Source organism: Platalea leucorodia (genome assembly GCF_965183815.1).
Source record: "Platalea leucorodia genome assembly, chromosome: 24".
NCBI classification, from domain to species: domain Eukaryota; kingdom Metazoa; phylum Chordata; class Aves; order Pelecaniformes; family Threskiornithidae; genus Platalea; species Platalea leucorodia.
Genome location: NC_138846.1, coordinates 1,356,815 through 1,384,452, shown reverse-complemented (window position 1 = coordinate 1,384,452; position 27,638 = coordinate 1,356,815). Strand labels below are relative to the sequence as shown.

At 59.4% G+C, this 27,638-nt stretch overlaps 3 protein-coding genes across 10 annotated transcripts; all 3 read right to left on the bottom strand.

Moving 5' to 3' along the window:
* Positions 1 to 192: 192 nt before the first annotated feature.
* On the bottom strand, positions 193 to 2,957 carry LOC309600761 (uncharacterized protein). The gene is made up of 6 exons (XM_082333343.1): positions 1,800 to 2,957; positions 1,566 to 1,667; positions 1,004 to 1,042; positions 856 to 917; positions 593 to 676; positions 193 to 451 (listed from the first exon to the last, which is right to left on the bottom strand). Exons 1-6 carry the CDS (start codon positions 1,882 to 1,884, stop codon positions 392 to 394), a joined length of 432 nt encoding a protein of 143 aa, XP_082189469.1. The 5' UTR covers positions 1,885 to 2,957; the 3' UTR covers positions 193 to 391.
* On the bottom strand, positions 1,865 to 21,348 carry LOC309600758 (signaling lymphocytic activation molecule-like). Of its 8 annotated transcripts, XM_082333332.1 has the most exons (10): positions 11,415 to 13,875; positions 9,011 to 9,304; positions 8,633 to 8,902; positions 8,427 to 8,453; positions 7,661 to 7,762; positions 7,479 to 7,523; positions 5,902 to 5,954; positions 5,439 to 5,537; positions 2,974 to 5,200; positions 1,865 to 1,941 (listed from the first exon to the last, which is right to left on the bottom strand). In XM_082333332.1, exons 1-9 carry the CDS (start codon positions 11,743 to 11,745, stop codon positions 5,120 to 5,122), a joined length of 1,302 nt encoding a protein of 433 aa, XP_082189458.1. In that variant the 5' UTR covers positions 11,746 to 13,875; the 3' UTR covers positions 1,865 to 1,941; positions 2,974 to 5,119. The 8 variants fall into 8 exon arrangements, with proteins under 8 accessions (XP_082189458.1, XP_082189460.1, XP_082189459.1 ...); XM_082333334.1 differs by lacking the exon at positions 5,439 to 5,537; XM_082333333.1 differs by lacking the exon at positions 8,427 to 8,453.
* Positions 21,349 to 23,953: 2,605 nt separating this feature from the next.
* CD48 (CD48 molecule) lies at positions 23,954 to 26,506 on the bottom strand. Its single transcript, XM_082333122.1, has 4 exons — positions 26,237 to 26,506; positions 25,400 to 25,717; positions 25,057 to 25,320; positions 23,954 to 24,780 (listed from the first exon to the last, which is right to left on the bottom strand). Exons 1-4 carry the CDS (start codon positions 26,283 to 26,285, stop codon positions 24,686 to 24,688), a joined length of 726 nt encoding a protein of 241 aa, XP_082189248.1. The 5' UTR covers positions 26,286 to 26,506; the 3' UTR covers positions 23,954 to 24,685.
* Between the last annotated feature and the right edge of the window lie 1,132 nt (positions 26,507 to 27,638).

The window sequence follows — 27,638 nt, the reverse complement described above, 5'->3', positions numbered from 1 at the left end:
GGCTGGTGCCCGCCGCCCCTGCTCTGTTCCAAGAGAGGAGGAAAAAGTGACGGCGGGGCTGGGCAGGGGGTGCCGCCTGCCCCGCCAGAGAAAGTCCAGGGCTTCTGGGGTGAAATCCTGCTTTATTGGCTCGGCCGTGCCCAGCGCAGGCGCCCCGAGCCCCCGTCCTTGCACATGGGGCACAGCACGGCCGCGGGGGTCCCTCTCCCACGCAGCTCCCCGTTCCCACCGGGATTTGGGCTCGAGCATCCATAGAAAGGGGCCAAGGCGACACACAATGCTCGTGGTCCCCGGCTGGGAGCATCGTCCGGCTCGGTCCCCGCGCTGCCCCGCGGGGTGGCCTCGTGCTCCCTGGGGGTGTCTGGAAGCCACTGGGCTCCCCCAGGAGCCCTCAGTCGGCTCCGGGCTCCCCGGAGCAGCGGGGACCACAGGCAGCTGCAGGGGTATCAGGCTGGGGAGAAGCAAAATCAGGTGCTGGGGGGGGCTACGGACCCTCCCCAGGGACCCCCATGGGCTGGAGGGGCCGGGGCCCCGCTGGCAGCCCCCCCACCCCACCCCGGGCACCGGGGCTCGGGGCATCGGGGTGAAATACCTGGGGAGGCGGGGGGTCCGGCTCGCAGAAGCAGGTTTCGGTGTGCTCCAGGGCCGGGGGTTTCTCTGCCCCCTTCCTCTCCTCCTGTACGAACGGCAGCGGCTGCTTGAGGAGCTGCTCTGAGCATCCTCATCACTCGCCTCAGATGGGGAAACTGAGGCACGGCTGGGGTTTGCTCAAAGCCACGCAGGGGCTGAAAAGCAGCTCTCAGCCCTCCCAGCTCACACCTTACCGGGAAGAGGATTCCCATCAGCCGGGCTTACCTGGGAAGCGGGGATTATTGGGGTGGTGTCCTGGATTGGGAGGTGGTCCAGGGCTCCCAAATCTGCAATGCAACGAGCTGGGATGTGAATCACGGCCCTGAGAGCGGCTGAGCGCTGGTGTCACAGGCTCGGGCTGGCCCAGCCTCACCTGAGGAGTCGCTGGCGCAGGCGGCTTGGTCCTGGCTCCCTGCGGGCCAGGCAGATGGGGTTAAAACAGCGGGGCCGAGGGGGCTTTGCAAAAAGAGCCCAGCACAGCCCTCCTGGGAAGGGGGCAGTGGGGGGCTGAGCTGGCCCGCTTTCGGGTTTGCTTTGCAGGAGAAAAAATCCTCAAGCTCGAGGTTTGTGTTAAAGGAAAGGGCAGAGCTGGCACCGAGCGATGCAGAATTGAGGAGAAAAGGGAGTTACGGGTTAAACTTCTGGACTTTTAAAGCCAGAGCTCAGCAAGGGGCAAGCCTCACCGTGGGGCTAAGCCGTGGCCAAAGGGGTTTCTGGGGACAGCCTCTGCCTGGTGCGAGGGCCTGATCCTGCCCCCCCAGCATGAAGCCACACACACCCCCCCATCATCGCGCCGCATGAGAATAACTGACTTTTTGCGGCAGTTTTTGATGTTTTGAGGATGTGGGCTGTGAGATAGTTGACACATTTTCCTGCTAAGCCAGCGCGTGGTTGAGCGAAGGCAGAGCTCTGGGTGCTGCGGTGGGGGAGCTCACCTTCCCCCTTGGTCCGCCGGTAGGTGAAGAAGAGCACGAGCAGAGCCACCACCACAAAAATGACAGGGGACCAGTACCTGACGGGAACAGCCGATGCATTTTCTGTGGGAAGAGAGAGGAGATGTGGGAATGCTGCCCGCAGAGGTGGCTGGGGGGGTCCTGGGGGATGCAGGACCCTCCAAGGATGGTGGCACGTCCCCAAGCCACATCTCTTCCTTTCTCCGTGGGACTCACGGGTTTTGTTCCCCACGGCGCCGGCTTGTGTCGGCACGGGGGTGGTGATGGGGTCCCTGCTCCAAGGAGGGGTTGAGGTGACCATTGGCTGTGTCGTCAGCTTGTCCGCGTCCCCGGTGGTTGTGGTGGGGTCTCCGGTGGGCTGCGGGACATCGTCACGCTGCGTGGTGCTTTCATGCCTGGGCTCCAGGACGCCATCACGCTGCGTGGTGCTTTGATGCCCTGGCTCCTTCTCTTTGAGGACGAGAGCTGGGATCGAGGGTCGTTAATTTGTTTTAATGCCTCCCCAAGCTAGAGGTGCCCCCAAGGATCAGGAACAGAGCTGGGAGCGGCACTGGCCCAACGTTGCCCTGCACCGGGAGCTCAGCCTGCACGGCAGCACCGCGGCTTAGGGAAAGGCAAGGCAGGAGCAAGAAATGGCTGACCCACGTCCCTCCGGCCTCAGGTGGCTTGGGACGGAGGCGGGGGGCCGGGGGCCATCACCTGAGCGGCTGGCGGATGCCAGCGGAGCAGCGGGTGTTGCCGTCCCACATCCTGCCGGGGCGGCGAGCAGCCGGCTTCGCACCGCTCTCCCATGCGGCGCCGCCGAGACAAAGCCCCGCTAACGAAGAAGGTGCTGATGGCGGCAGCGCCACGGTGGATGCCGGGGGCTCGTTGGAAGTCACGCATGGCCACGCGCTGCCGGGCAGCGTCACGCTGACGCTGCCGGAGGTTGGGCAACTGGCAGCGGTGCCTGCGCGGACCAGCGCTCGGCAGTGGCAAAATGGTGTCCCCAAGCAAACCAGCCCACAGCCGCCACGCTCCCGGCTGTGAAAGGGGCCCGGCGGTCAGCGAGCATCCCTGCCGTTTGGCCCACGGAGCTGGGGCTGGAGCAGGGGAGCCCAGGGCTCAGGTTTGCGGCACAGCTCGGTGCTGGGAGAGCCCAGGAACCCCCAAGCCTCCTCCCCACGTGAGCCAGACCTGAGCCAGACCTAAGCCAAGCAATAAAGCAGGTGGCCTGAGCCTTGCCTGCCACAAAACGGCCAGGCAAGCATCCCGCTCTGCCGCAAAGGGTCCCCCCGAGAAAGGCATCATTGTACCTGCTGCCTTCGCATCGCCCCTTCCTCCTCCTCCCTCCAGCCCCGCAGATGGAGGGAGCCCCCGGACCCCACGCCAGCCCCCCAGCCCCACTCACCAGCTCCAGAGCAGAGCACCGCGATGCAGAGCCACCCCGTCCCGACGCCTCTCGGCTCCATCCTCCTCTGCCCCACCGACCCTTCCACCGCCGTTCCCCCTCTTGCAATGTCTTCCTTCCCCTTTCTGCCTGACCAATGGCTTCCTGCGAGCTCAAAGGTGTTGGCACAGAAGTAGGGTGATTAATGGCCAGAAACGGTCCCGACGGTCATTTCTGGGGTAACGGACGGAGCCCCGTCAGCCGTAGGCGTGGGCGAAGGAGGAGGTGATGCCCCAGCACTGCCCAGCTCCCTTCAGGCCAGTCCCTGGTGCCATCAGCCCTGGTTTAAGCCCTGTCCAGGGCACAGACAAATCCTTTCTTTACCCCCATTTACCAGTGGGTAAAATGCATGGCCCACTGAGGTATATATTTTTAATTGATCAGCATGAATTTGAGGAACTCAAAAACAAGCCTGTCACCTACTGTGAAAATGCAGAGAATAAACAAATGACTCCACAGACTCGTCAGTAATGGGCTGTTTTCACCCAAAATAATCTGCAGCCAGAAATTGAGCCCAGATGTGTCTTGCATTTTTATTCCAGTAGCTCCTAGAGGGCTCTCCTGTGCCAGGCACTTCAAAGAAATCTCCGGTTTCATCCCTGAATAATTTACTATCCGCACAGACAAGACAAAGAGCAGGGGGAAGCGGCACGCACGGGAAGAGGCTTCCCAGCGTGGGCAGCGTCTGTCTGTCCGGCGGCACCGGAAAATTAATGCCAGTGTGTGTGTTTTGCTCAGTTTTCAGGCTCTGGGTGGGTTTGGGGAGCAGGGAGGGAGGGGATGTGCCCTGGGCCCTGCTTGCTGGGCACCCAGGTCCACGTAAGTCCCAGCTCGGGGTAAACCCACGCAGACCCTGCTGCAGGCCCTGCATCCCGGCGGGATGCGGCCGCTACCGCGCCGTGCAGTATCCCTGCATCGCTCGGGGCTCGGACAGCCGCTCTCCTCCCTAGAGCTCCGCTGAGAAGCCGCCTAACGCCAGAAACACAGCACTTCGCGTACAAGCATGTAAACCAAAAATAAAACCTCATATACAAGCACATCAAAGGAGTGGAGCAGAGCAGCACCAGCCCCCTTCCTTGTCCTGTTTCCCCCCAAGCCCAGACCACCTCCTGCCCCTGGAGCCCAGCACGGCCCCGCAGCGTCTCCGGGGGCCACAAGCAGCTCGCCGGCGGCATAAAGTGATGCTGAGCATGGTGCCAGGGTGCTGTGAGGTTTGGAAGGCCCCCGGCAGCAGCGAGCACTGGGGAAAGCAGCCGGCACCGAAACTGCAGCAGCCTGGGTGTGTGCACCCGAGCAGAAGTACGCGGCTTTCCTTACCCAGCTTTCTACCACGAAGGGTAACTTTTGCTTTCTCTTGGTTTAGCAACGAAATGAAGCAGCCAAAGTATTCGCCAAGCTTAAAAGAGGTTCCTGAGGAGTGCGTACTGGGGCCAGTACTGATTAATGTCTGCATCAGTGACACAGACGGCGGGATCGAGTGCACCCTCAGCAAGTTTGCAGGTGACACCAAGCTGAGCGGTGGGCTGACCTGCCTGAGGGACGGGGTGGCATCCAGAGGGACCTGGGCAGGCTGGAGAGCTGGGCCTGTGTGAACCCCATGGGGTTCAACAAAGACAAGTGCAGGGTCCTGCACCTGGGTCAGGGCAACCCCCGGTGTCAGCACAGGCTGGGGGATGGAGGGATGGAGAGCAGCCCTGAGGTTTCCCGTCCTCTCGTCCTGAGGCCCCGCACCGTGAGATGCTGCTGGGCGAATCCCAGGAGCATCAGTTCACGTCCTTGCGCCGGGAGGGCTGGGTTTGCAGCCACAGTTTTAGTCCATGTTCCTTGGTCTGGTTAGAGAGGGCAGAAAAAGGAGCCCAAACCCCACGTGGATGCCAAAACACCAGCAGAGCTCCTGTGCCAGACGAGCCTGCACTTACGGGGCGCTTACATCCTCACGTCGATGGCTGGGGACCGCTGACAGCAGGCGCATGGCGGGCAGCAGCGATGAGGAGGGAAGAGGGGATGCTGCAGCCTCACGGGCCGGGGCTGGGCAGAGAGGAACATCGCGCTCAGAGCAGGCTCGTGGGTGCACGGAGCTGTGCCAGGGCCGCGTTGAGGGGTCTGGCTAGCTGACCAACGAGTAGATGGTTTTCTCATCCTGCTCCTGACACCCCAGCGCGCCGTTGCCCATTTTCTCATCATCTGTCTGCAATTGCAAAGGGACAAAAGCTTTGCTTGGGCTCGTGGGAGCCGATCCCTCCATCGGCAAGAAAGAGGGCACTCACGGGCTTGGCTTGAAGCTCTGGACCCCAAGAAAGCCTAGTGAAGCCCTGTCTGTCCATGCCCCCTGCTCCAGGGTTATGCCTCTCACCCTGGGGCCTTGCCCATCTCCTCGCTTGGTGTTGGAGCCCCGCCAGGGGAGGTGGTCACAAGCTCCAACTCACCTGGCCCATAGACTGGATGGTGAAATAGAGAGGTTTGGAGGGGGTCGGTGACCTCTTTGCGTCGTTTTGCTGTGCATTAGAGACGCTCTGCAGGCACAGCTGCGGAAAAGATTTGAAAAACTATTTCCAGGGCTTGGAGCTGGCAAAGGGGTCTCAAAGCCTGGGTGAGCCAAAGAAGCTAAGTTTGGGGGGCGCCGGGGACAGAGGCCCTGGGGATGCAGCGGGAAGTGCAGGCAGGTGGCCGTGCTGGCTGCTCTTGGGCAAGCCCCGGGGCTGGCGTGTCCCCCTTCAACTTCCCGGGAGGATCTAACAGCCAAACCCGGGGCTGTCCAGCTGCCGTCCTTCCTCCCCGTCCCCACCACGTGGCCCCCCGGCCATCCCCGTCCCGTGCAGGGACCCCCCAGACGCACAGCCTGGCCCAGCCACGTACCTGGAGGATGGGGATGAGCCTGCACAAACTCACCTGCTGGGAAGGGCCGACTTGGGCGTACACCGTCGTGTAATCTGGTACGGCCTCTGCAAGGACAAAAAAGCGGAGGGTCAGCGAGGGAGCAGGCTGCCGCAGCCGGGGAGGGGCTGCAGTGGATCCCATTCCCGTGGCACTGCAGGGCATGCAGTGCTCCCTGCCGAGGGAATCCCAGCTTAAGGTGTGCCGGGCTCGGTGAAAGCCCGGCCGTGCAGGAGCTGCAGCACCCAGCAGCCCCTCGGAGCTGCTGGAGGTGTTTGCTGTGGGTCTGGGTCGAGGCGAGCATCGCATCCCACCACCCCTCTTGCCCCGGCCACTGCGGGAGCGGGGTGCTTGCTTCCAGCTCACAGGACAGCAGTCAAAGGGACTTGCTAGCGAAAATTAGCTTTTTTTATTTAAATACAAGATCCCCGCCTGCTTTCGGAGGGTAATATGCACTTGTCTCTCCTTCATATGTTGCCACCGTCGCAGCAAGCGTTAGCATCCGCTCGTTCTTTGGCTCATTGAACACAGAGGGGGAGAGAGGATTTAAATCCTTCATAATCCCATTTTTGGGTCAAAATTTCAGTGCTTCTCCTTTGCTGCCAGTCCCACAGAGGAACAGTCATGCAGGCTTCAGCCTGTGCAGAGAGCAGCTCTTCGGAGAGAGGTTTTGCCCATGGTTCCCAATGGAAGAGCTGGATCCAAGTTCTCGGCCGGGAGGAGCCCGCGGTCCTGGCGCTGGCTGTGCCCCGACATCCCGCTCGGGCACACACAAATGCAAAACACAAGGCAGGAACTCCCCCATTGGCGTCAGCTTTATTTTAGCATATGGCAGCAACACAATACACGTGTAAAAAAAAAAAAAAAAAAAAAAGAGTCAGCAAGATGCCTGCTGCCCAGCTGTGGCAGTGACCGGCACGGCACAGCCCATCAAAAACAGCCCTGAACATCAGGGAGAGGAGATGGTCCAGCGGTCTCGATTCCACCAGGTTTCTCGGCTGGACTTGCAGCCTGAAGCCCTGAGTCTAGCGGAGCTGATCCCAAAACGATGCCAAGGGTGTGCTTCAGTCCCTGCGGCCACTGTTGGGCCGCTCCACCTCCCCCAGGAGCCTCGGATCTCAGCCCGCAAGAGCTGGGGAAAGCAGGCGGCGGCTGCTGCAGGCAGCGGCTGCTCGAGCCGCACGCGGTGCTGCGGGGGGGTGTTTCTGGCGATGGGGCACACAACCCCTCATTGCTTGTCTCTGCCTCCCGCTTGTCTCTTGTCAGCTCTTATTTTTTCCTCAAAATCCCTCTTGCTTTGGTGATCTCATGGTTGTGCTCCCAGCTCCTTCTCGGTGGGCTGGCACGAAGTTTTCCCGGAAGAGACTGGGGGAGAGCACGGCTTCAGCCACCACAGCATCGCCTGGGATCGCCCCCCTTCATCTGCCTCTGTGCGCGCAGGGCAGGGGCGCGGGGAGGCGTCAGGGTCCTGCCAGCTGGGGTGCGGTCCAGGACCAAGTCAAGGCAGTGGATGATTTCCCTCCCCATCTTAATTGCCACCAAGCTATTCCCACCAAGAAAAAGGGTAGAGGGAGGGAAATGCCAAGACCTACCTACGTTCCTGACCTCAGCCGCGGGCAAAGAGAAGATCCTCCAGCCTGGGGGAGAAGCGACACGGAGCTCTCGTCAGCAGCGGCAACCAAAGCAAACCCCACACAGCATCCTCGCTTTTGCAGGGCTCATCTCCTGCTTGCCAGGTCTGCAGGGACAGTTACCCACAGGGGAAGCAGCTCACCTTTGGATTTATAGCAGATCATGAAGATAAGCACTGCTAAAAGCAGTCCGGCTCCAATCAGCGACGTGACCACGATTCCAGCCCACCTGCTGGAGTAGGCGCCTTGAAAGAGAAGAAGATCTGATAACAACATCCCCAAATGTATCTGCCTCTTCCCGGCATCAGAGCGGGAGGAAACGGCCACGTCTCTGCTTCAACACCCCGCTGAGACCCTTATTTCACGGTAACGTGGTCCAACACGGAAAGGAGGCGACACGCTGCACGAGGACAAGTGGCTTTGCAGACAGAGCAGCGGCTGGGAGACTCCTGCCCCAGCCCCAGCGCGGCCGCGGCTGCCCCTGCTGATGTCCCTCTGCGCTCCGGGGACCTCACGGGTGGCTTTTGGTGGGGGGAAAACCCCACATGGGCTGGTGGCAGCCACCTCCAGCCCATCCTTGGCTCTGCCTCCCCGTTGCATAAATTGATTTGATGTTCCCATCCCAAGCTAAGCCTTTTTGGGGGACAAGCTAGAAATACGGACCCACCTCCCCTCCCCAAATTCCCCAGGTGATGAAGACAGCACACGGATGCTAAGAGCGCTGCCCAGAAAGCCTGGATATCCCCCGCGAGCTGTTTTGGGAGGAGATGGACTGCGCTGGCCTCAGGCTCCCCATCTCCCCCTCCTCAGGCGCGGGGGTCTGTGGCGGCCGGACGCTGTTAGCTAGCTTGGGCACACTCAGACATTTAAAAGCGAGGCCAGACACGGACGGGAGGTTCGGCAGCTCACCGGCAGTGGGAAGGTGGGTTGTGTTTTCTGACAGCATGGGCGGCGTGGCAAAGGGAGAGAACAGGGAGAGAGGTAAGTCCCTCTGCCGAGGGTCCGCATTTCTCTCTTTGCACGCCAAGGCACAGCTCGGGGGAAAGCTGGAGCCACTGGGAGAAGGATACGGCCCATCCCCGCCATCCACCCGCGCATCTTTCCATGGCTGTTACCTGCACAGAGGGCAGCGGGCAAGATGAGGCTGGTGTTGCGGCTGCTGACAGGGTTTCGTGCCACGCACGTGAGCAGCGGCGGCGGCTCGCCCGGCGGCGACTCCTCCACCACCACCGTGGGCCCCTCTCTCCACAGCAAGTCCCCCATGCTCCAGCTGTAGGAGACGTCGCCATAGCCGGAGCCCGACACGGCGCAGCGCAGGGTGTAGAGGCAGCCGTCGGCCGAGCAGTTCTGCGTCATACAGGTCACCGTCGGCACCGCCAGCTCCCCTGTGGGAAGTGGGGGGCTGTCAGGAAATCCCCAACCTCCCATTTAGCACAAAGCCTTAAAAAACAAAACAAACAAACAAACACACACCAACGCTAAAAGGCACTTACTGTATACATGTAGGGTGAAGGTGGTTTTTATCCCCGAGGTCTTTGCTGTGTAGGTACCAGCATCATCTGTCGTCAGCTGGGAGATGGTGAGCGCACTGCCGTTCTTGGGGAAGGTCAAGCGTGGCTTGTACTTTTGATCCAAAAAGATGGCTTCAGGAGGATTGCCGAATTTCACGGTCACTATGACATCGTCGTGAAAGCTCCAGGCTGCAGCTTCTCCATCCAGGTTCTTGAGGAAGAAGGTGACAGACCTGCCCGTGGCCCTGGTCACCTCTGCCCTGTCGTTAGTGCATGCTGGAGAGAGAAGCCGAGCTGAAGGCGGCATGCCCAGGGAAAGGATGCACAGCAAGCCCGGAGGCTGGCTGGTGGAGATGGCAGGAGGGCTCGGGGAAAGGTCCTTGGCCAAAAGAAGAGCCTCAGACGAGAAGAGCAGCCTCATCCCACCACGATCGCGCAGTGCGACGCCACGGACAGGCTGATCTACAGGGGCCAGAGCCCCCAGTGCTATCGCACACCGTACAGGTGCGGGTAAAGTCATAGAATCATGGACTGGTTTGGGTGGGAAGGGACCTTTAAAGGCCACCCAGTCCAACCCCCTGCCACGAGCAGGACATCTTCACCCAGATCAGGTTTCTCGGAGCCCCATCCAACCTGACCTTGAACATCTCCAGGGATGGGGCATCCACCACCTCTCTGAGCAGCCTGTGCCAGCGTCTCGCCACCCTCAGCGCAACAAATTTCTTCCTTATATCCAGTCCGAATCTCTCCTCTCTCAGTTTAAAACCATTCCCCCTTGTCCCGTCACTACAGGCCCTGCTAAAAAGTCTGTCCCCATCTTTCTTACAAGTACTGGAAGACTGCAATAAGGTCTCCCCGCAGCCCCCTCCTCTCTAGGCTGAGCACCCCCAGCTCTCAGCCTGTCCCCACAGCAGAGCTGTGCCACCCTCGGACCATTTTGGTGGCCTCCTCTCACCCCATTCCAACAGCTCCATGTCCTTCCCCAGCTGGGGACCCCCGAGCTGGACGCAGGGCTCCGGGGGGGTCTCCCCAGAGCGGAGCAGAGGGGCAGAATCCCCTCCCTCGATTTCTTTATGCAGCCCAGGAGATGACTGGGTTTCTGGGCTCCGAGGGCACATCACCGGCTCACCCAAACCCTCTGGGGCATCCCTGGGGACAAGGACGCCCGGATCACCAACACTGGGTGCAGAGAGCACCGAGGATCCACTCCATCGCAGGTGATTGCAGGAATTAGAGGATTCCTTTTTATTTTAAATAAACGAATTGCCCCTGAGGCTCTTGGCTGAGCCTCAGGAAGACCTGTGGTTTTGCACCCCCCCGGGGCTCGTGAAGCAAGCAGCACCCTGCAGCAATGGGACACCCACGCTGCTTCCCACATGCGAAGGGGGTGCAAGGGACAGAGCCTGGAGGTGTAAAATGAAAGTGCAAGGAGGAGTTTGCAAAGGCTCAGAAAGGTCAGGCAGGTTCCCTTTCATCTCCAGACTGAAAGGCCAAGCTCACCTACACAAGCAGGCAAGAAAATGGGTGCCCTCTTCCCTAAATGTGCAGCTGCTTCTCCCCTCTTCTGAGAAGGAGACAGGCATTTCCCTCTTATTTTGGCTACTTCCTCTTAAAAAAAAGAAAAATCAGTGCTACCCAGTTTGGGCTGGAGGTTTTCTCCCGTTCCCAAAAAAGGAACTGCTCCTGGCTCAGCCGGGCAGCCAGATCCCGAGGCTGTCACCTCACCCCGGGGCTCTGCGTTTCTGGTCACGCCTGCCTGACCCGGCAGGGATGCCTCCGGGACACTGGGAACAGCTCCAACTGCAGGGAAGGAGAAACTGATTGGGAGCATAAACTTGAAGAAGGAAATTCTGCTGAAGTAGCAGAATACTGCAGCGCTCATCCGGCGGTGAAACCTGCCTCCAGGCTGGGGGGGGGCAGAGCCCGCATCTCTGCCCGTTTCCCCTTGCCTGAAAAAAGGCAGAAAGTATCTCCTGTTCCAAAGAGCCCTAAACACCCCACAACGAAGCCACGGGAGCACAGGATAAAACTCAGAGACAACGCACAGGGGCACAGACCCTGAACACAGAGCAGAACGGCAAGCGTGGCAGCCAGTGCACATCTGGCAGCAGTCGGATGGAGACCGAGCCGGAGCTGAGGCTTGATGCGTTCGCTCATTAGCGGAGGGCGACCACACGAGAGCGAGGGGCCAGCACCGGGTAGCTTTCACCCCGCTTTGCCCAACATCACTGGGACAAACTCCATCCCTGCGGAGCCGCGCTCGGCACTGCTGGTCCTGCACACGCCAACCCCATCCCCGCTCTCCCGGGAGTCCCTAAAATCATCCCGAGCCCCCGCGGGCTCCTCCCCTTCCACCACCGAGGGAGAAGGAGCAACTTGCACTTACTTGCTTGGTGGAGGAGGAGAAGGGTGAGCGGCAGGCACCAAAACATGTCCATCGACCCACGGTGCAGAGAGAGGGACTCTCTGCGCCTGGCATCTGCCGCAGCTCGTGGTGGCAAGAGGAAGACGTAAGAACACGTGCATCCACTCAGCTTTCCTCCCACTGGGTGGAGAAAACTGAGTCGTCGCAGGACTAAGTCGCTGCAGTGACATGGGACGTGGTCCCAGAAGGGACACAATAAAGATGAAAATCTCACATGCACAGTCAAAACTCGAGCTGAAAAACTCCGTTTCCAAGCAAAGGTGAGTGTGGCAGCTGGGACAAAGAGCACCATCGTGGCCGTGTATGACAAACGTCCCAGCTCCTCTGTGGGAATCAGTCCTAAGAAAGGGGTATCGTGGAGACCGCCGCGGGTCAGCACCCAGGAGCGCGCTGGTCCCCATGGACCGACGTCACCGGGACATCCTTCATAAGGAATGCCAAGACCCAAACTCTCCCTCCCCCCTAGACGGGACACCTGAACAACAACTGCAAGGAAGCAGCCACTTCCCTAATTCAGATTATTATAGGAAGTGGCATGACACCAGCGTCATACTGAAATTCAGGTGGGGGAAGCGCGCTGGCCTAGCTGGGCACGTCGGGCTCTAAAATAGCCCTGGTTCCTCTACCCCAGCAAGGGAGCGGGGGCTGCTGTTGTCCCTCAGCGCTGCCACGATGCTGGGCTGCGGGAGGCTCAGTGATGGAGTACATTTGCACGGGGACTGGCATCGTTGCTCAATACCAAAGCACTTACATCACCGAAAACATCTCCTCTCTCCCAGCTCCCTGGTAGGGGAGAGGAGAGGCACAGAGAGACACCCTGGGGCATGAGCCACCCCGTAACCCCCTTTGCCTCCTCCAACATCACCTGGGAGCTGGGGGGGGGAGGGCATCTGCAGCGTCGTGGCTCAGTGCTCCTCTGCAATGGCAATATTGGCATTTTTACTTGAATTCTTCCCCGTATCGAGCATCCGATATCCCCTCGCAGCCGTGGGGTGGGCTGCAATGTTTGGGTGCGCATGGGGGTGGCACAGCACAGGGTGCCCCATCCTTCTGCAAGGACCAACACGGGCAGCACCGAGCTCCATCCTGCACCAAGTGCCAGGCACAGAATCTGGGGCCTTTACACCATTTTAGAGGCACAAGGGCAAGCATGACCTTGCCCTTCCCTGGACCTGCCCATGCTCCTGGGGGAAGCGGCTGCTTTGCGGGCAGACTTTTCCAAGGAAGCAGCTCAGATGATTTTCTGTAGCAATGAAATGAGGAAGCTGGGGAGATGCAAAAACACTGATTTCTCTTCCCCCTCAAAACCTGATCCAGCCCCTGACACATTCTTCCAGCAAACCTTCCCAAAAGGCTTTACTAGAAATTTATTTTCCTTTCCCCTAGCAGCGGCACATGAGATCAGACCTACTGTATGAACTGAGGCATGTTGGAATTATAAAATAACTCTGACTGGGGAGGGGGGTGGAACAAGTTTACAGCCCTGGTCCTTCCTCCAGCATCCCCACGCCGGGTATTTCTGCAGCAAAGTTGGGAGCTGCCGCGGGCAGGGAGCGGCCCGGCCACGGGCAGGGGCTGCCTCCCCCTCTCAGCCAGAAATTGAGCTTTCAGTAGTCCACTTGGAAGATCTTCCCCGTTCCCGTAGTCATCAGTGGAAAAGGATGGGGATGGAAGAGTGCAGCGGGCCACGGCTGCGTCCCCCGGCGCGGGCATCGGCTGCCGGTGCCTGCCCCAGGCTGGGGCTGGGCGGACGCCAGGCAGCAGATCGCAAAGCCTTCTTCACTGCTTGGGCCAAACTCCAGGCATTTCGCAACCGGTTGTGGAGCAGAGACAAAAAAAAATAAAAATAGAAAAAAAAAAATCTCTTCCGATGTTTCCCCACTGCCGTTGAATTCGCATCGCTATGTGTCACTGGTGTCGCCGGCTGCCACGAAGCGGGGGCTCCCTCTAGTGAAGCCGGGGCCACAGGATGAGGCCACGGAGTGAAAACCCACAGGGCAGGGATGAAGTTGGGGTGCAAACCCACTCCGGCCACGCTTCCCGGCGCCGCGCCGCCGTGCTGATGGGCTGACCCTTCCCCTCCGAGGCGCCGATTCTTTCTCCTTGCTCATGCCCAGCTGCGGGGTCGTATCCAGAGCCCCTCTACCCTCTCCCGGTGCTTCAGCATCTTGCCGGCCGCCCTTAGCCGCAGCCCAGGGAGATTTCTTGCCTTGCTTCAGCCCTGCTCTTTGCTCCACCGTTCCTCACCTCCACAGCCATCGTTGCAGCCCCAGCTTGGCTGCGGCAGGGGTTGGCGCTTGCCGGAGAGTTTTGCCTCGATTCCCCAGGGGTGAGCGGGGTTTCCTCCGGCCGGGAACATGGACGTTGGTGCCCGGTGAGCAGAGGCAAAGGCTGGGCTGGGCTGGGCTGCTGCCTGGAGAGGCTCAGGCCACGGGCATCGTCACACTGGCGTAAACCGTCATGGGCTCCTTGTCGGGGCTCTGTAGCAAAAAGCAGGGAAGCAAAGGGGTCGGCGAGGTGCCTGAGCTGGGGGGGCCGTGGGTCGCCCCGTGGCAATGCCCAGCCGGGGCAAGGACCGGGGCAGGCAGCCACCCACCCTTACCTGCGAGAGGGGTGGGTGGCCCTGTAGGGCGGGCGCCCGTGTCTGGGGGCTGCGTGGGGTGCACGGGGCTCTGCCGGGGGCCGGGGCCGTGTCTGGGGGCAGGCCGGTGGCTGCAGCGTAGATGGTGGTGCAGGAGGGGTCCTCGGCGGCGGGGGCCACTTTCTGCTTCTGCACGGAGAGCGAAGGATGAGCAGCGGCAGGCAGCTCACCACGGGGACCCTTCCCTCCCTCCACCCTACATGGACCCACCATTGCCTCCCCAGTTTGCGCTGAGCAGGACTCGGGGAGGGGGGAAAAAAAAAAAACCACACAGTCTGTCCCCAAAGCCACCCTGGGATGCTGGGGGCTGGGGAAGCTGCAGCACCCAACCTTATTCCCAGTGATTCCCAAATTAACAGCAGCCAGGCTGACTCCTGGATGGCAGGGATGAGTGACCCCGGGGGAGCCCACGGCCACCCCAGTCCCCCCCAGCCACAATTTCACCCTCTCCCTCCCCAGCCACAGGGCTGTGTTGACACCCAGTGGCCAAAGGCCATCACAGAGGGTGCCACAAACCAGGGAGGAGGCACCCAGCAACGACCCGGGGCTTTGGGTGCTGCTGCCTTTGCTGCTGCCCAAAGCCAGGGTGCCCCCATCCAAGACCCCCACCAAAGAAACCCCGGCAGCGTCGTGCCCGCGCTCCCCGCCGGCTGCAGCGCTCAGGGTCCCGTCGCTAAAGGAGCATTTTTTCAACCCGTGCGCCAAGGGCGGCTGGGGTTGTGTTGGCCGTGACTCACCTCCACCCGCTGCACTTGGGAGTAGATGGTGTGCACCGCGCTGTCCTCGGCGAGCGGCAAGTGCGAGTGCTCCTGGCTGGCTGCAGGGGGGTAAAAACGTCACCAAGCTGTAAGGGCAGCAGGGACCGAGGGGACCCTGGCACCCTGCAGGCTGCTCCGGTGCCCCGAGGCGAGGCAAGGGTGAGCCCGTGCTGGATCCATCCCCGGCACGGTGCCCGCTGGCTGGACCCGGCTGCATCCCTACCGCTGCAGCTGCCCGGCCGTGGTCGGAGGATTTCTGGCCGCCACAGGTCAGCTTTGCAAATTTGTCGCTACACAGGGAGTTGGGGGGGCACAGCCTGGCTGAGGCACTCGGAGAGGTGACGCTCTCTCAAATTTGGGCTGGGATCATTCAGTTCCCCTGGAGACCGTGCGATACGATCTCGGAAGCCCATCATCCGGGTGAAGGGCTAGAGACCACGTGCAGGCACTTTTTTTTTTTTTCCTCCTCTTTTTTGTTTTGTTTTGTTGGTTGTTTTTTTTTTTTTTTTTTAAGCTGGTTTCCTTCCTGCCTTTTACTCTATGCTTCAAGAGAAACACATTTTGCTCCTTCCTAAGGGCCAGGGGACTCCCAAGAGGAGGTGTCCGTGGGGATCAGCCCTTTGGTCCATTCGCTGGCCCCCCCCCCCAAGGCTCACCCCACCCGCGGGCCACCAGCTGCCCCAGCACCCCTCCCTTGCAGCACTCACCCTTGGGCATGGCCAAACGGGCAACGAAGACCACGGCGAACAGTGTGGCAAGGGGCACCAACACCATCAGCACGAGATGCTCCGTCCTCAGCCCGGCACTGCCTGGATGGGGGGCAGAGAGGGGAGGTGGTCAGCCACCGGCCCTGGGGCCCTGCATCACCCAGAGCAGAGCTGAACGGGCTGCTAAAAATCTTTCTTCATCTCATCACCTAATTTTGGGGCTGAAGATCTTGGTAGAACAGGAAACAAGGGGATGAAATGCTTCTCTTGAGCAGAGCTCTCTCTAATTGCCTCCAGACTGCAACAGTCAGCAAAAAAAACCTGCTGATGGCCAGATAAAGCCCTAAAAACTTCTCCGGTGGCTTCACGGAGGGGAGGCAGCCCCTTTGTGCAACGCCCTTGCATCGCAGGCACGCGAGAAGGGGGCCCTGGGACAGAGCTCTGCAGCTCCAGCGGCCAGCCAGGCTCCCACCACGGGGACGCACCTGGGGTGGCCCCGCTCCTGGTGACACCATGCAGGGGTGTCCCACGGTGCAAGGGGTTTTGGGGCAAGGGGGTGTAAAACAAGCCCGAAACCCCCCTGGAGTGTCTCATTTCAGCATCTCCCTTTCCTAAGCAAGAGTCCCAACCGTTTTCCCCACGGGGATATTTTCTCAGCACAGGTCACTGCGAGAGCCCCAGCAGAGGTGTGATTTCGCCTGCGGGTCCCCGGGGAAAGGGCAGCCACTGCGCCGCCCAGCCCTGGCAAAAGTCCCCCACGTCACGAGGGAGTGCTAGAAAATCCCAGTGAGAGAGAGCATGATTTTGCCCCAAGAGCCTCCAAGGGGGAAGTTGTCACTGAGGTTTTTATCCTCCCCAAACCACCCACCGTACGAGTCTCATGCATTTAAAATGAGCCTTGAGCACCGGAGCGCAGCAAGTGGAGTGGCCGGGGAGGCAGCGGGGACCCGCGGCTCCACAGCCGGCGTTTACTGGAAGGACTGGGCAAGCCTGAGCAGGTGACGCAGCAGCCCCTTTTCTTGCAAAAGGCTCCTTTGAGGCTGCCTAAAGCAGCGTGAAAAAGTCCCCTGCGAAGCAAGAGCAGGATTGGGAGACTGGAGCGCGCCAGGCCAGCAAATGGGGGACTTACCCCCTTGCTCATAGCTGCACTCGGAGGAGCTGAAGTTGACAACCCGTCTGCTGACGGGGTTGCTGGCCACGCAGGCGCAGGTGATGCTTGTGTTTTGCAGCGGGTAGGAGAGGTTCAGGAGGCTGCCGTGGTGGGAGCAGAGCCCCGAGGTGCTGCTGTCCCAGCTGCCCCAGCTGTAGGAGATGTTGTCCCCTCGCTCCGCCGTGCAGTTGAGGGTGACGGTGCAGCTGCCGTTGGCCAGCGCCCAGCTGAGGATCTGGATGCTGGGATCGGACACTGGCTCTGGAGAGAGGGAGGGAGGGGGCAAAGGTTTGTGTCCAGGGAAGGATGCAAACGTTGCCTTGGCCCCTGCCTGGGAAATCCTGCTGGCCTCTCCTAAATCCCCAGGAGATGGAGAGGAACCAGTCTGGTCCTGGACCCGCTGCAAACGGCATTAGAGAGGGACATGATCTGTACGCACCCAAAGGCTCCTGGGGGTACCCAGATGGGGCTGCAAGAGGGTCCTGGACTCACTCCTGCTTCTTGACATCAGGGTGGGCATCTCCCACCCTGCCCCGGCCACCGCCCACCTCCCAGACCTGCTCCCAGCACCGCAAGAGGCTGGGAGCATCCAGCACGGTCCTCCCAGAGCAGCGTGTCTCACCATACACCTCCAGCTGGATCTGCCAGACTTTCTCCTCTGGTCCTTTGCTGACGATGTACTCGTAGAGCTGCCCGTCCTGCCGGCTGGTGTTCAGGATCTCCAGGGAGAAGTCCAACTTGTGGAAGCGATTCTGTCCCTGCAGGTAGTTCGTGTAATTGCCGTGGCAGTACTCGAGCAGGATGAGCTTCCTCTGCGGGTCCTCCGTGTCCCGCTTCCACACGGCCTTTCCGAAGTGCAGGGTGAGGTTGCGGAGTTCGGGGGGGATCCGCAGTATCGTCGCCTTCCCCAGGGTGCCCAGCACCGTCTCCCTCGCCCCGCGGCCCATGCCTGGGAGGAGAGCGGAGAGAGGGGCTGAGGCAGGCAGGGAGGCACGGGGGGCTCGGAGCGACCGTCCCCTACCATCCTGGCTCTGCCGGAGGAGGGAGGACGCCTGCGGAGCTGCGGTACCCGGCGGCAGCATTGGACCCACCCTGCTAATCCACAGACTGGGGATGGCTTGGGTTGCGCGAGATTAATCCGTTCAATTTTCGACTGATTTTCTAACCATGTTTTCAAGCTCTGGGTTATCCACCACATCCTGCACCACCGATTGCTGGCGGGTGGGAACACGAGTTGCGCTGTACAGCAGGGCTCACTGTGAGCTCTGCCCCATGCCCACCCCGCAGGACCCTCCCCAGAACCAAAGGAGCGACCCCCAACCCTCAGCCCCACATCCTCAATCCCCGGTTGAGGGCTCAGCTCAGGAGCCAGAGGGGAAGCGTTGCCTTCCTCTGCTCTTCCTCCCCACCCTCGCCTTCGCAGGGTGAGGCAAGAGAGTCTTCATTTGCATCAGCCTCAAGCGTTCTCCCGCATCGGGCACCGCTGTACGTGATGGCCGAATCCAGATTTAAAGCTCTGGGCTTTCTGTTGGCACAAGGACAGCCAGCCAGCACAGAGAAACATCACCCCATGCAGCCGGGCTGCCTTGAGCAGGGGAAGGTGCTTGTGGTCCCAGTCCGGTGGGGATGCTGGTCCTGGGAGAAGGGTGCTGGCAGCGGTGGGACCAGCCTGGAGAAGTCCCGGTGACACCAGGGCAGTCCAGAGGGAAGCGATGCTCGGTGGTTCTTGGCCAAAGCCTGCAGCTGGGTGCACATCGTGACACCCACCTCCCTCGAGCACCTCAGCTCCAGAAACCTTCAGTGGGACTTGTCTTGTAGAAATTGCAGGAAACGCAGCCTCCTGGAGGTGTAAACCCCAGTTGTCTTTCTCCTGGTCGAGGTGGTCCCAGATGTGTTTCTTGGTGGCCACGGAAAAGTGCTCTTAAGAAGAGAGGTCCAAGCATCCCCCACGAGTCCCAAAGCATCTCAACCACCCAGATTTCCTGGAGCACACGTCAGAGGATCTTCTCCCCCAAACCCTTTCTTGTCTTTCACAGCAAGGCAGTGATTCATATTTGCCCCCGCCCCTAGGCAAACAAATTTGTTTTTGTAGGAAACAGCGTGGGGAGAGGTGCCAGCTCACCGCTGCTGCCAGCCCCCGGCAGCGGGAGTGTGGAAGGGACCCCACCGTGTCACCCCCACGTTTCCTACCAACTTCTTTCCATCAGGGCGAGGCTTTGCCCCAGAGGGGAAAAGAGGAGGAGCTACCCCAGAAGAACACATCTGGGGAGGCCCAGATAAGCCCAGTATCTGCCTCTCCCGCAGCACATATGGTTCCAGTAAAAACCACAGAGCAAACGCTCTCCCCGCCGCCATCCCAAGCAAGTGCCATCGCTTATTTTTCCCCCCCCTCCACGGCACAAAACACAGCAGTTTCTGAGCTGTCCCTGTGGGCTGCACTCCCCCAGCATCGAGGCAGCCATGCAGACATGGCCGTCATCCCTCAGAAACCCCGCGGTCCGGATCGCCCCGTGCCTCATACATTTTTTCTTGATGCATTTACTGTAAAGCCCAGCACGCGGGCGGATTGCTGTATTTTCTCAGCAACGTGTATTTTTGACATGCAGCGGTTAAGTTCCTCATTATTTACCAAATGGAAAAGCCCTTTTTACATCATGTTAGAAAAACCCTCTCCTCCATCGAGGAGCATCTCCTTTGCGGGGAAGGCGACTCGGCTGGAGCAAGGCTGCAGGAGGAGGGATGCAAAGAGGTCTGAAACCAGCCGGGCTGAAGATGGAGGGGCTGGAGGAAGGCAAGCGATCCGCACCGGCACAGCGCTAGGTCCGGAGCAGCCCTCACATCAGGTATGGGGCTCGTGGGAATTTTGGTGTGCTGGCTAGGCAGAAAACCCCAGGGGGGATTTTAAAGGCAGGTATTCTAGTAATACTGAGCCAGCAGAGCTGAGGAGAAACCCCAGCTCTGCGAAGGTCCCTGGTTTCCTGGCGGAGCCATTTGTTTTACACCCCGTAGTTACACAGATGCAGTGGCAGCGGGCTCACGGGGCTGCAGGGACACACAGTGTCCCCAGGGAAGGGGAACGGACGTCAGGCTGGCACCAAGAAGAGGGTCAGGATTAGTCACAGCTCCTTTTGCTCTGTTCAGGCGCCCTGACTCACCCAAGCTTTTTTGCTCAGGTTCAGTGCCACCAAAACCGATTTTGCAGCATCCTCCCATAACTGCCGACGGGTTGGGAGGAGAGGAGCCACGAGCCCTGGGGCGTCCGGGCAGTCCTCGCTCCCTGCCCAGCTGGTCTCGGGCAGATTTCAACTCATCCAGGACGCCATCATCCCCAGGACGCCATCCACAGCTGGCCAGGGCTCTCCAGGCACCCAGAAAACAGGCGTTGCCCCGCTGCACGTCCCTTTCCACTCGCCTTATACACATTTTATTACTTGGGTACCATCTCCCAGCCCACCGGCATCTCTTGATCCGAGACACTCAGTATCGCAGAGAGTGAGACAATCTGCCAAGGACCTTCATCTCAAGTACCCCGATTCACGTCTGGTACTAAATTATTTGCTCAGTGCTATTAATACCCCATTAAAACGCACGGTAGAGTGCTTCACTATCGCAGCTACACTTTGTCCATCACCACCGTTGTTCATTCATCATCTTTTATTCTCTCCTCCCTCAGCCTGAGTAGGAGCATATTAGGGATGCACCACGCATCCAGCTTGGAGTTGCGAGCCATTTATCTTCTATATGAATATTTATACTCGATCTGCCTGTTGTAGAAGTCACTTTCTAGCTCAAACGGAATCCAATACATCGCATTAGCAGCAAGGATTGCTAAAGCCTTAGGCCGCAAGAACTTTCACCTGGACACACTGACCATATACTGAACTTTTACTTAGCTACATGAAGGAAGGCCCTGAAACCAGTGCAAACCAGAAAGATAAGGTAGGCACAACCATCAGCAGAAGCTGCATCCATTAAGAAAAGAAAAGTCCTGCCTGGAGACAGAAAGGCTCCAATAAGGACCAAGAAGACCCCAGACCCAAATATTGCTGTTGAACCCAACCGCCGCGTGAGGGGAGGGGAATTTAAGCTGTAAGGGTATAAACGCCCAGGGATTTCCCTGTTCAGGGTCCCTCTCCGGAGGCACCCAGCTCAGACTGTTTTTTCACCACTCTACCGCTCAATAAATTTGTCTAGCGCACATCATGTCGGAGACTCTGCTTCGGGGAAACCTAGGGTCGAGCCTGAGCAGGGAGAAAGCTCCCAAGAGCAAGCGTGTGTGAAAGCAAGGAGTCAAAGAAGGGGCACCCACCACGAAGGGACCCCGGTCCGGGCGGTTAAGGTCTCGGGCGGTGCGTGTGCGGCTCCACAAACGGCGCACAAACACCCGGGCAGCAGCTTCTCCTTTAACGCCGCCTTCCACCCGGCACATAGCTTGCAATTTCTAAAGGTCTTAATATCCGATAAAAACCCCCAAACCGAGTATTTCACAGAGAGGAAAACGTACGTACCCCAAACGCAGCCGAGAGAGATCAGGAGCCAGAGCCACACGCCGCAGCCCATGCCTCGGTTCACGGAGCCTCTGCTGCAGTGGAGCTAGTATCTGCTGCCGGGCTCATTATAAGAACAGGTGTACTCAAGTCAGAGACCTGGGCCATGTGTTTCCTGTTTTTGGCTGATTGACTCTCTTTTTTTTTTTTTTTTTCTTAAGTGGAAAGTATTCAAAGCACTGAGTGGTGCTGCTGAATGCTTCACCGGAGACAGCGCAAGAGAGACCTCCAGAAGAAAGCAGAACATCAATTTATAGTTTGTACGAGAACTGCATCATCCCGCTACGGGTTCTTAACCTGACCCCAGAAGAAGAGGAAACAACAATCAAGAAAATCATTTCACGTACGGTAGCAGCTTCCTGGGGCTGTACAGAGCCTTCGAACCCTGCTGCCGCAGCGGAGGTGGGCAGCTGCTCCTCCCACGTGGCACCACCACGACCGCTACCGCTCGATCCCAGTGCCACGGAACTGGGACCCGGCACAAAGCTCACCCAGAGAGCTGGCGTGCACTGGTGCTCACGGCCACGATGCCCACTGGTGCAGGAAGGCCCCAAATATTCTGGGATTAACCCATAGCCCTGCTTTGGGCTTCATGGGATCTACGGCGAGGAGGAGCATGGGTGGTCTTTAAAAACTCACCGATGAAAAGCCCAATCCTTGTTCTCAGGCTGAGGGCGCAGGGAGGTGATCTGGACTTCAATTTGCTCCCGTTCAATGCCATCCCCACGGCCAGTGCTCGGGGATGGGGATGGTCCCCCCGGGTGGGGATGGAGCGGGGACCGCAGCCTCCCGCGCTCAGCAGAGAGCCGGGGATGGGGAGCGTGGGGAAAACACCGCTCGCTTGTTCCGCTGCTGGAAAGGGGCGGGAAAAGTTTGGGTGTTTTTGTGTTTTTAGTGGAATGAATTATTCACCTCCGTCGGTGTTCGGCCCGTGCGGCTTTACAATGGAAGAAGGGTTTTTTCCTATTGCTTTCTTCAAATTTTTGTTGCTTTTTCTGGTTTTCAGAGGAAAGCAGAGGCGACAGTGTGAAGCAGGAATTCCTCTGCTCTTTTAAACCAAATTTGAGTGCCACAAGGAAATAAAGGGTGAACTTACATCCCACTGCTTTTCAGCAGAGCCAGGCCCCAAGACCTCCATGAGTTTTCTTGCCAATAAATTATTTCTAGTGACAAAAAGCCTAAAACCACACTAAACCACCCCAGCATCCTGCTAAGTTGCTCCTTCCCGCTCGGAAAGCATCTGGCCGAGAAGAAAAAAAAAAAAAAAAAACCCAAGCTATTTCCCAATAATCAGCAGTTCACGGAAGGGAAGAACTCAGCAGAGGCGTTAAAAAGAAAGGCTGAGTAAGAGCAGTACGAAGGGACTTGGGTCCTTTTGTCACCGCACACACGCGAGGAGCTTCGGCTTAGCCGAAACGTAGCGGTGGTTCCTAGCGGAGACAGCCAGCTCCCGGACCGAGCGCTTGGCCACATGACGGAGGGGCAAAAACATTGCCTCGGGGTATTTTGCAGAGCAGCAAGCTGCCCCGGCACAAATCCCACCCGAAGAGCCGGTGGTCAGGAAGGTCTCTGGTGGTCGGGAAGGTCTCCGGTGGATGGGCTCCACCAGCTCGGCCCCCCAGGCAGGGCAGCAGGATGGTCCCCAGCCCTCCCCTCGCCATGGATGGGTGCCCCACGCTTGGGTGCAGGCTGTGCCACCACGGAGAAGGCCATTGACCACGACCTGGTCCAGGAAAGCCATAAAACCCCCGATGTCACCCATGGGGCACTACCACAGCAGCGTGCCCCAGGCTGGGCTGGCACCGGCCAGGAGAAATGGGGAAAAATTATTTAACAAGCAAAACCATCAAGAAAAAAATCCTTCCAGGAAGCATCTGGGGGCACAAAAAACATACAGGCAGTCAGAGAAAAGCCTCCTTTAACCAAAAATAATGATCCTAAATGCCTTTACTTTCCCAGTCAGCTTAGGCTGAAGTCTCCTGGCTGGAAAGATGACTGAGGCACGGCACCGGGCTCCGTATTTATTCGTCGCAGGAGGTTTTATAACGATGCTGGTGCTCAGCGGTCATCCTGGATTTTGTTAGAGGTAGAAGAGTCCCAAACCTCCATATGGGAATGGACCAAGACACAAGCAAATATTTTCAAGGGGGGGATTTCTGCGAAAATATACATTGGTGCTAAAACCATCAGCCACCCAGCAGGAATTACCCCGAGCCGCTCATTAGGCCCGGGGAGCTGGAACGACTCGTGCTCGTTACTGATTTTTCACACGAGCCAGCGCAGTCCCTGTTGACCCTTTGATGAATCTGGCCTTAGGAGTCTTTGCTTAAAGATGGCTCTGGAAAGTGATGCCTCTTGGGTTTTATGGAGGGTAGAGCCCAGTTCTCCCCTTTCTTGGCCTGGTTTGCTGGAGCTGGCAGGAACAGCAGCATCCCAGGGCTGCGGTGGCCCCGAGACATGTCCCCATCCCTCCCTGCAGGCTGAGGGACCTTCTCCATCACTCACAAGACACATCCTCCCACCCCAATGGGCCCATGTTCCACCATCTCCCCATCGGGACAAGCGTGGAAGGGCTCCTGTCCCCAGCAAGGGTGTTGGGGGGGAAAAACACGGCTCCTTCCATCACCTCCCCCATCCCCAAGCACCCGCTGTGGCCGACCCCAGCCCAGAAGAGAATGCAGAAGAGACACCTTAAAATGTGGTGTTTAAAGTTAATTTAATGAATATGCAGGTAATTTTGAAGGCAGAGCCCGTACTCGCCCTGCCGAGCCCCTTGCAGAGACACCCCAAGGTGCTGTTTTAGCTCTGCCCCCTCGAGATGCTCTGGTGCTCCAGACCTGGAGGCTGGGCAGTAGCCAGCTGCACCCGTGCTGGTGTCACTGGTTTCACCATGCACTGTCCTGCACTGCCACCCTGCTCATCGGTCCCGTGAAGGGCATCGCTGACAGCAGGCCATGGCCGAGGACCCCCAAGGTCACGGGGAGCCCTGGGAAAGGCCCAGACTGGTTCTGCCTGCAGATCATCTCAGGGCCAGGGAAGAGGAGGGTTTCCAAGCAGTTAACCATGAATTTAGCAATTTAGATCGCCAGTGTATTCAAAACACCAGTGCAACAGGCTTCATCCCTATTTTGCTGAGATCTGGAGAACATGAACTCTGATTAAAGCAAAGCAGAAAAGGTGAGGAGGGAAACTGAGGCACGAAGCTGAGCTACCCTGAAGGCAGCGGCAGAGCAGCCAGAGCCTCAGCTGGTGGGAAGCAGGCGGCTGTGGATGAGACCGGCTGGGTGCTGGTGGAACAGACACTGGTTGTAATGGTTCCCTTGAGGCACTGCATCTTTCTGCATCCAGCCGGTTTGGGGACCTCATCCAGGCGCTGGTACCACGGTGTGAGGTGGTGAGACGAGGAGAGATGTCAACTGCAGAGCGTCCTTAAGCCAGAGTGAGGAGGAAGAAGAGGAGGAGGAGGTGTCCCAGGGCCACCAACACGCTGGTGGTGGTGCAGGATGCAGCAGCGGAGGACTCACCTGGAGGCAGAGGGAGACCCAGGGCGTTGGGAGGGCTGTGGGCTGGCCAGCCCTGGCAGGGGACCCCCAGACCCCGTCCCCAGGGGGGGGTCCTGCCACCCACCAGCCCACAGCACAGGGGGAAAAGGCACAGACCCATGGGCCACCTCCAGCCTTGCAGGGACCCACTGTCCTCAGGGTCACTGCCGCTGCTCCGGGGACCCTCCAAAGCCAAGGCCACCTTGCAGCCCATCCCACACGAGTTTTGCCATCTCGTGTGTGCATGGCAGGCAGTACCTGTCCAGGAGCAGGGGTGCCTGTAGGTCAGTGTGGCACTGTTGGAGGAAACAGGGTTGCTGACTTTGCAGATGTAGGCTTCTATCGAGGGGTCGAAGGAGACATGCCACTCAGAGGTACCCGGGCCCTGCAGTGGGGGGTTGCTGAGGCGGATCCACTCATAGGTCACCCCTTCAAGCCCCACCGAGCATTCCAGCACGGCATCGCACAAGGGTGAGCCACCCCCGATCACTTTGGCACTCACAGTGGGCTTCGGAACCAGATCTGCAAGAGGCAGCGGGATGTCACAGCCTCCCTGTCCCCCCATGGGGCACGGGCACAACCCTCCCGTCCCCCAACTCACCATACACTGTCAGGAGGATGTTTTCAATGTGCTCCTTGCCCACGTCGTCTTCCAGGTACACCCAGTACGTGTTGCTGTCGCTTTTCTGCAGGGAGCTGATTTTTAGGGTGTTGTTGGGGAGGAGCTCCACGCGTCCCTTGTAGGCGCTGTTGGGGTAGTGAACCTTCCCCTTGCTGTCCCGGCTGGCGATCTTCACCGTGTTGTTGCATCGCCAGTGGATTTGGTGGTAGGACTCTTGCTTTTGCAGGCTGGGACTGAGATACGCCACCCCGTGAACGGTCCCAACCACCGTCGATGATGGGCTTTGTTGTGCCCAGGCTGCCAAGAAAACGGAGACCGGTGCTGCTTGGCCAGCCAGACACAGCCCACCCCTCCCCGGCACCCGGCCCCGCCTGGGGACCTGGGATCCTCCCAGACACATGGAAAATGCAAATAACCCATTTGCTCACTAATTCCTAACGCCTCTGCTCTCTCTCGGCCTCGGAGGACAAGACCTACAGTTTGCGGCAGAATTTCTGCCTCCCCACCCTGAGCACGAGACCGCTCAGATCCTCCAGTGAAGTTCTTTTGCTTTCATTTTTGGGGTCCTCTCCCCACTCCAGGCTCACCCGGAGCAGCCCCTCAGCCCCAGCTTGGCGGTGGCAATGCCAGGGGCTCCCATGGGAAGGGAGCTGGTGGGTTACACCTTGGGCACAACACCGGGATGGGAAAAGCTGGGGAAGAGAGCAGGGACAGGGAGGGTTTACCCGCGGGCACATCCCCAGGGTCCCCCACCGTCCCCAAAGCCATCTCCCCGCCAGCCCAGCACCCTCGCCCCAAGGGAACCCATCGCCGTACCTTGCGTGATGAAGAGGAGGAAGAGCACCATTGTAAGCCCCGCCGCCATCTTGTTTCTGTATCCACACCCAAACCCCGGGGTCAAAATCCCCCCTCGCCAGGCAGCTGCTCACCGAGGACCCCCTCAGTCCCGCAGCCCCCTGCCACCGCCCCTAAACCCGGGGCTGGGGGGGCTCTGCAGGAAAGGTGACGGCGGGGCGGCCGCTTGGTGGGAGGCCACATGAACCCACCACGAAGGTTCCTCTTTCGCTTCCGGGCTCTGGATAGCCCGCCCAGAGTTTACCAAAACACCAACGGTTTGCAAGGGGTTCGCTACGCCATCCCATGGGCGGCTGGCGAGAACACGCAGCAGCGCTCAGCCTCCCTGGGGACACCAGCCCCATGGGCCCCCTGAGCCACAGCGTTCCCATTTCTCTACTTACAAACCCAGGTCTGCGTCCTCGTCGAGGTCTGGCCCCGGGACGCGCCATCGAGCAGCCCCAGCTTGAGCAGGGACCGCTGGCACCGGCATTCGGGGTGTCCCCGTAACCCTGGTTCGCAGGTGAGCGGTGCAGTTGGGGAGGCGACGGGAGGGATGCTAAAGCACGTGCTGCAGCCCCAGCACGCTGGCCTCCAACCAGGGCAGATGCTTAAAACGAAGGATTTTAATTACGGCCTGGATTCCTTCGTGAAAGATGACATTTCAGAGCTTTTGTTCGGCACCGGCCAAGGGATGCGCGGCAGCGAAGCCAGCACAGCCCCCACGTTGGGGGCAAACGGCCACCGGCGTCTTCCCACGCGCCGCCCCGGCCGCGAGCGAGGAGCACGGGGGCCATGAACAAAGGGGGACGGCGGCACCCGCTGAGCCCTGACCCAGTTTAATTCCAGCCCTGAGCGGTCCCCGTCCATCGGGGAGGAGATCCGATGTCAGCGTGGGGAGACGTTAGTATGAGCACGCCAGCAGCCGCGCGATGATGCCATGGCCGGATCGCTGGCACCGCGGTGCCGAGCACCTGTCGGCTTGTCCCCGCGCCCGATTACACCGCGCTGGTAGAAACCGGCAGGGATGGGAAAGCAAACTTCCCTGGCAGGGAGAAAAGTGCTGCCTCAGCGCTCACAGCGAGCGCTGCAAATTATCTCCGATATGCAAAAGCAAATCATTAGCATAAATTACAGTGCTGTGATGGAGCGTGGCTTCTGCAGGAGCCTGACGCGCTGACGGATGCAGCGGCCCCCAGGCTCCGTGCTGTCGCCTTCAGATGTTTCTGCTCATCAGGAGCGCGGGGAGCCGGCGTTTTGGGCTGCAAAGGGCTGAGATGCGGCTCCTGCTTTAGCCCCCGCTCCCAGGCAGCAGCCACAGCCCAGCAAGGACCGCCACCACATCCCCAGCACCCGCACCGAAGGATTTCCATCCCCTCCATCG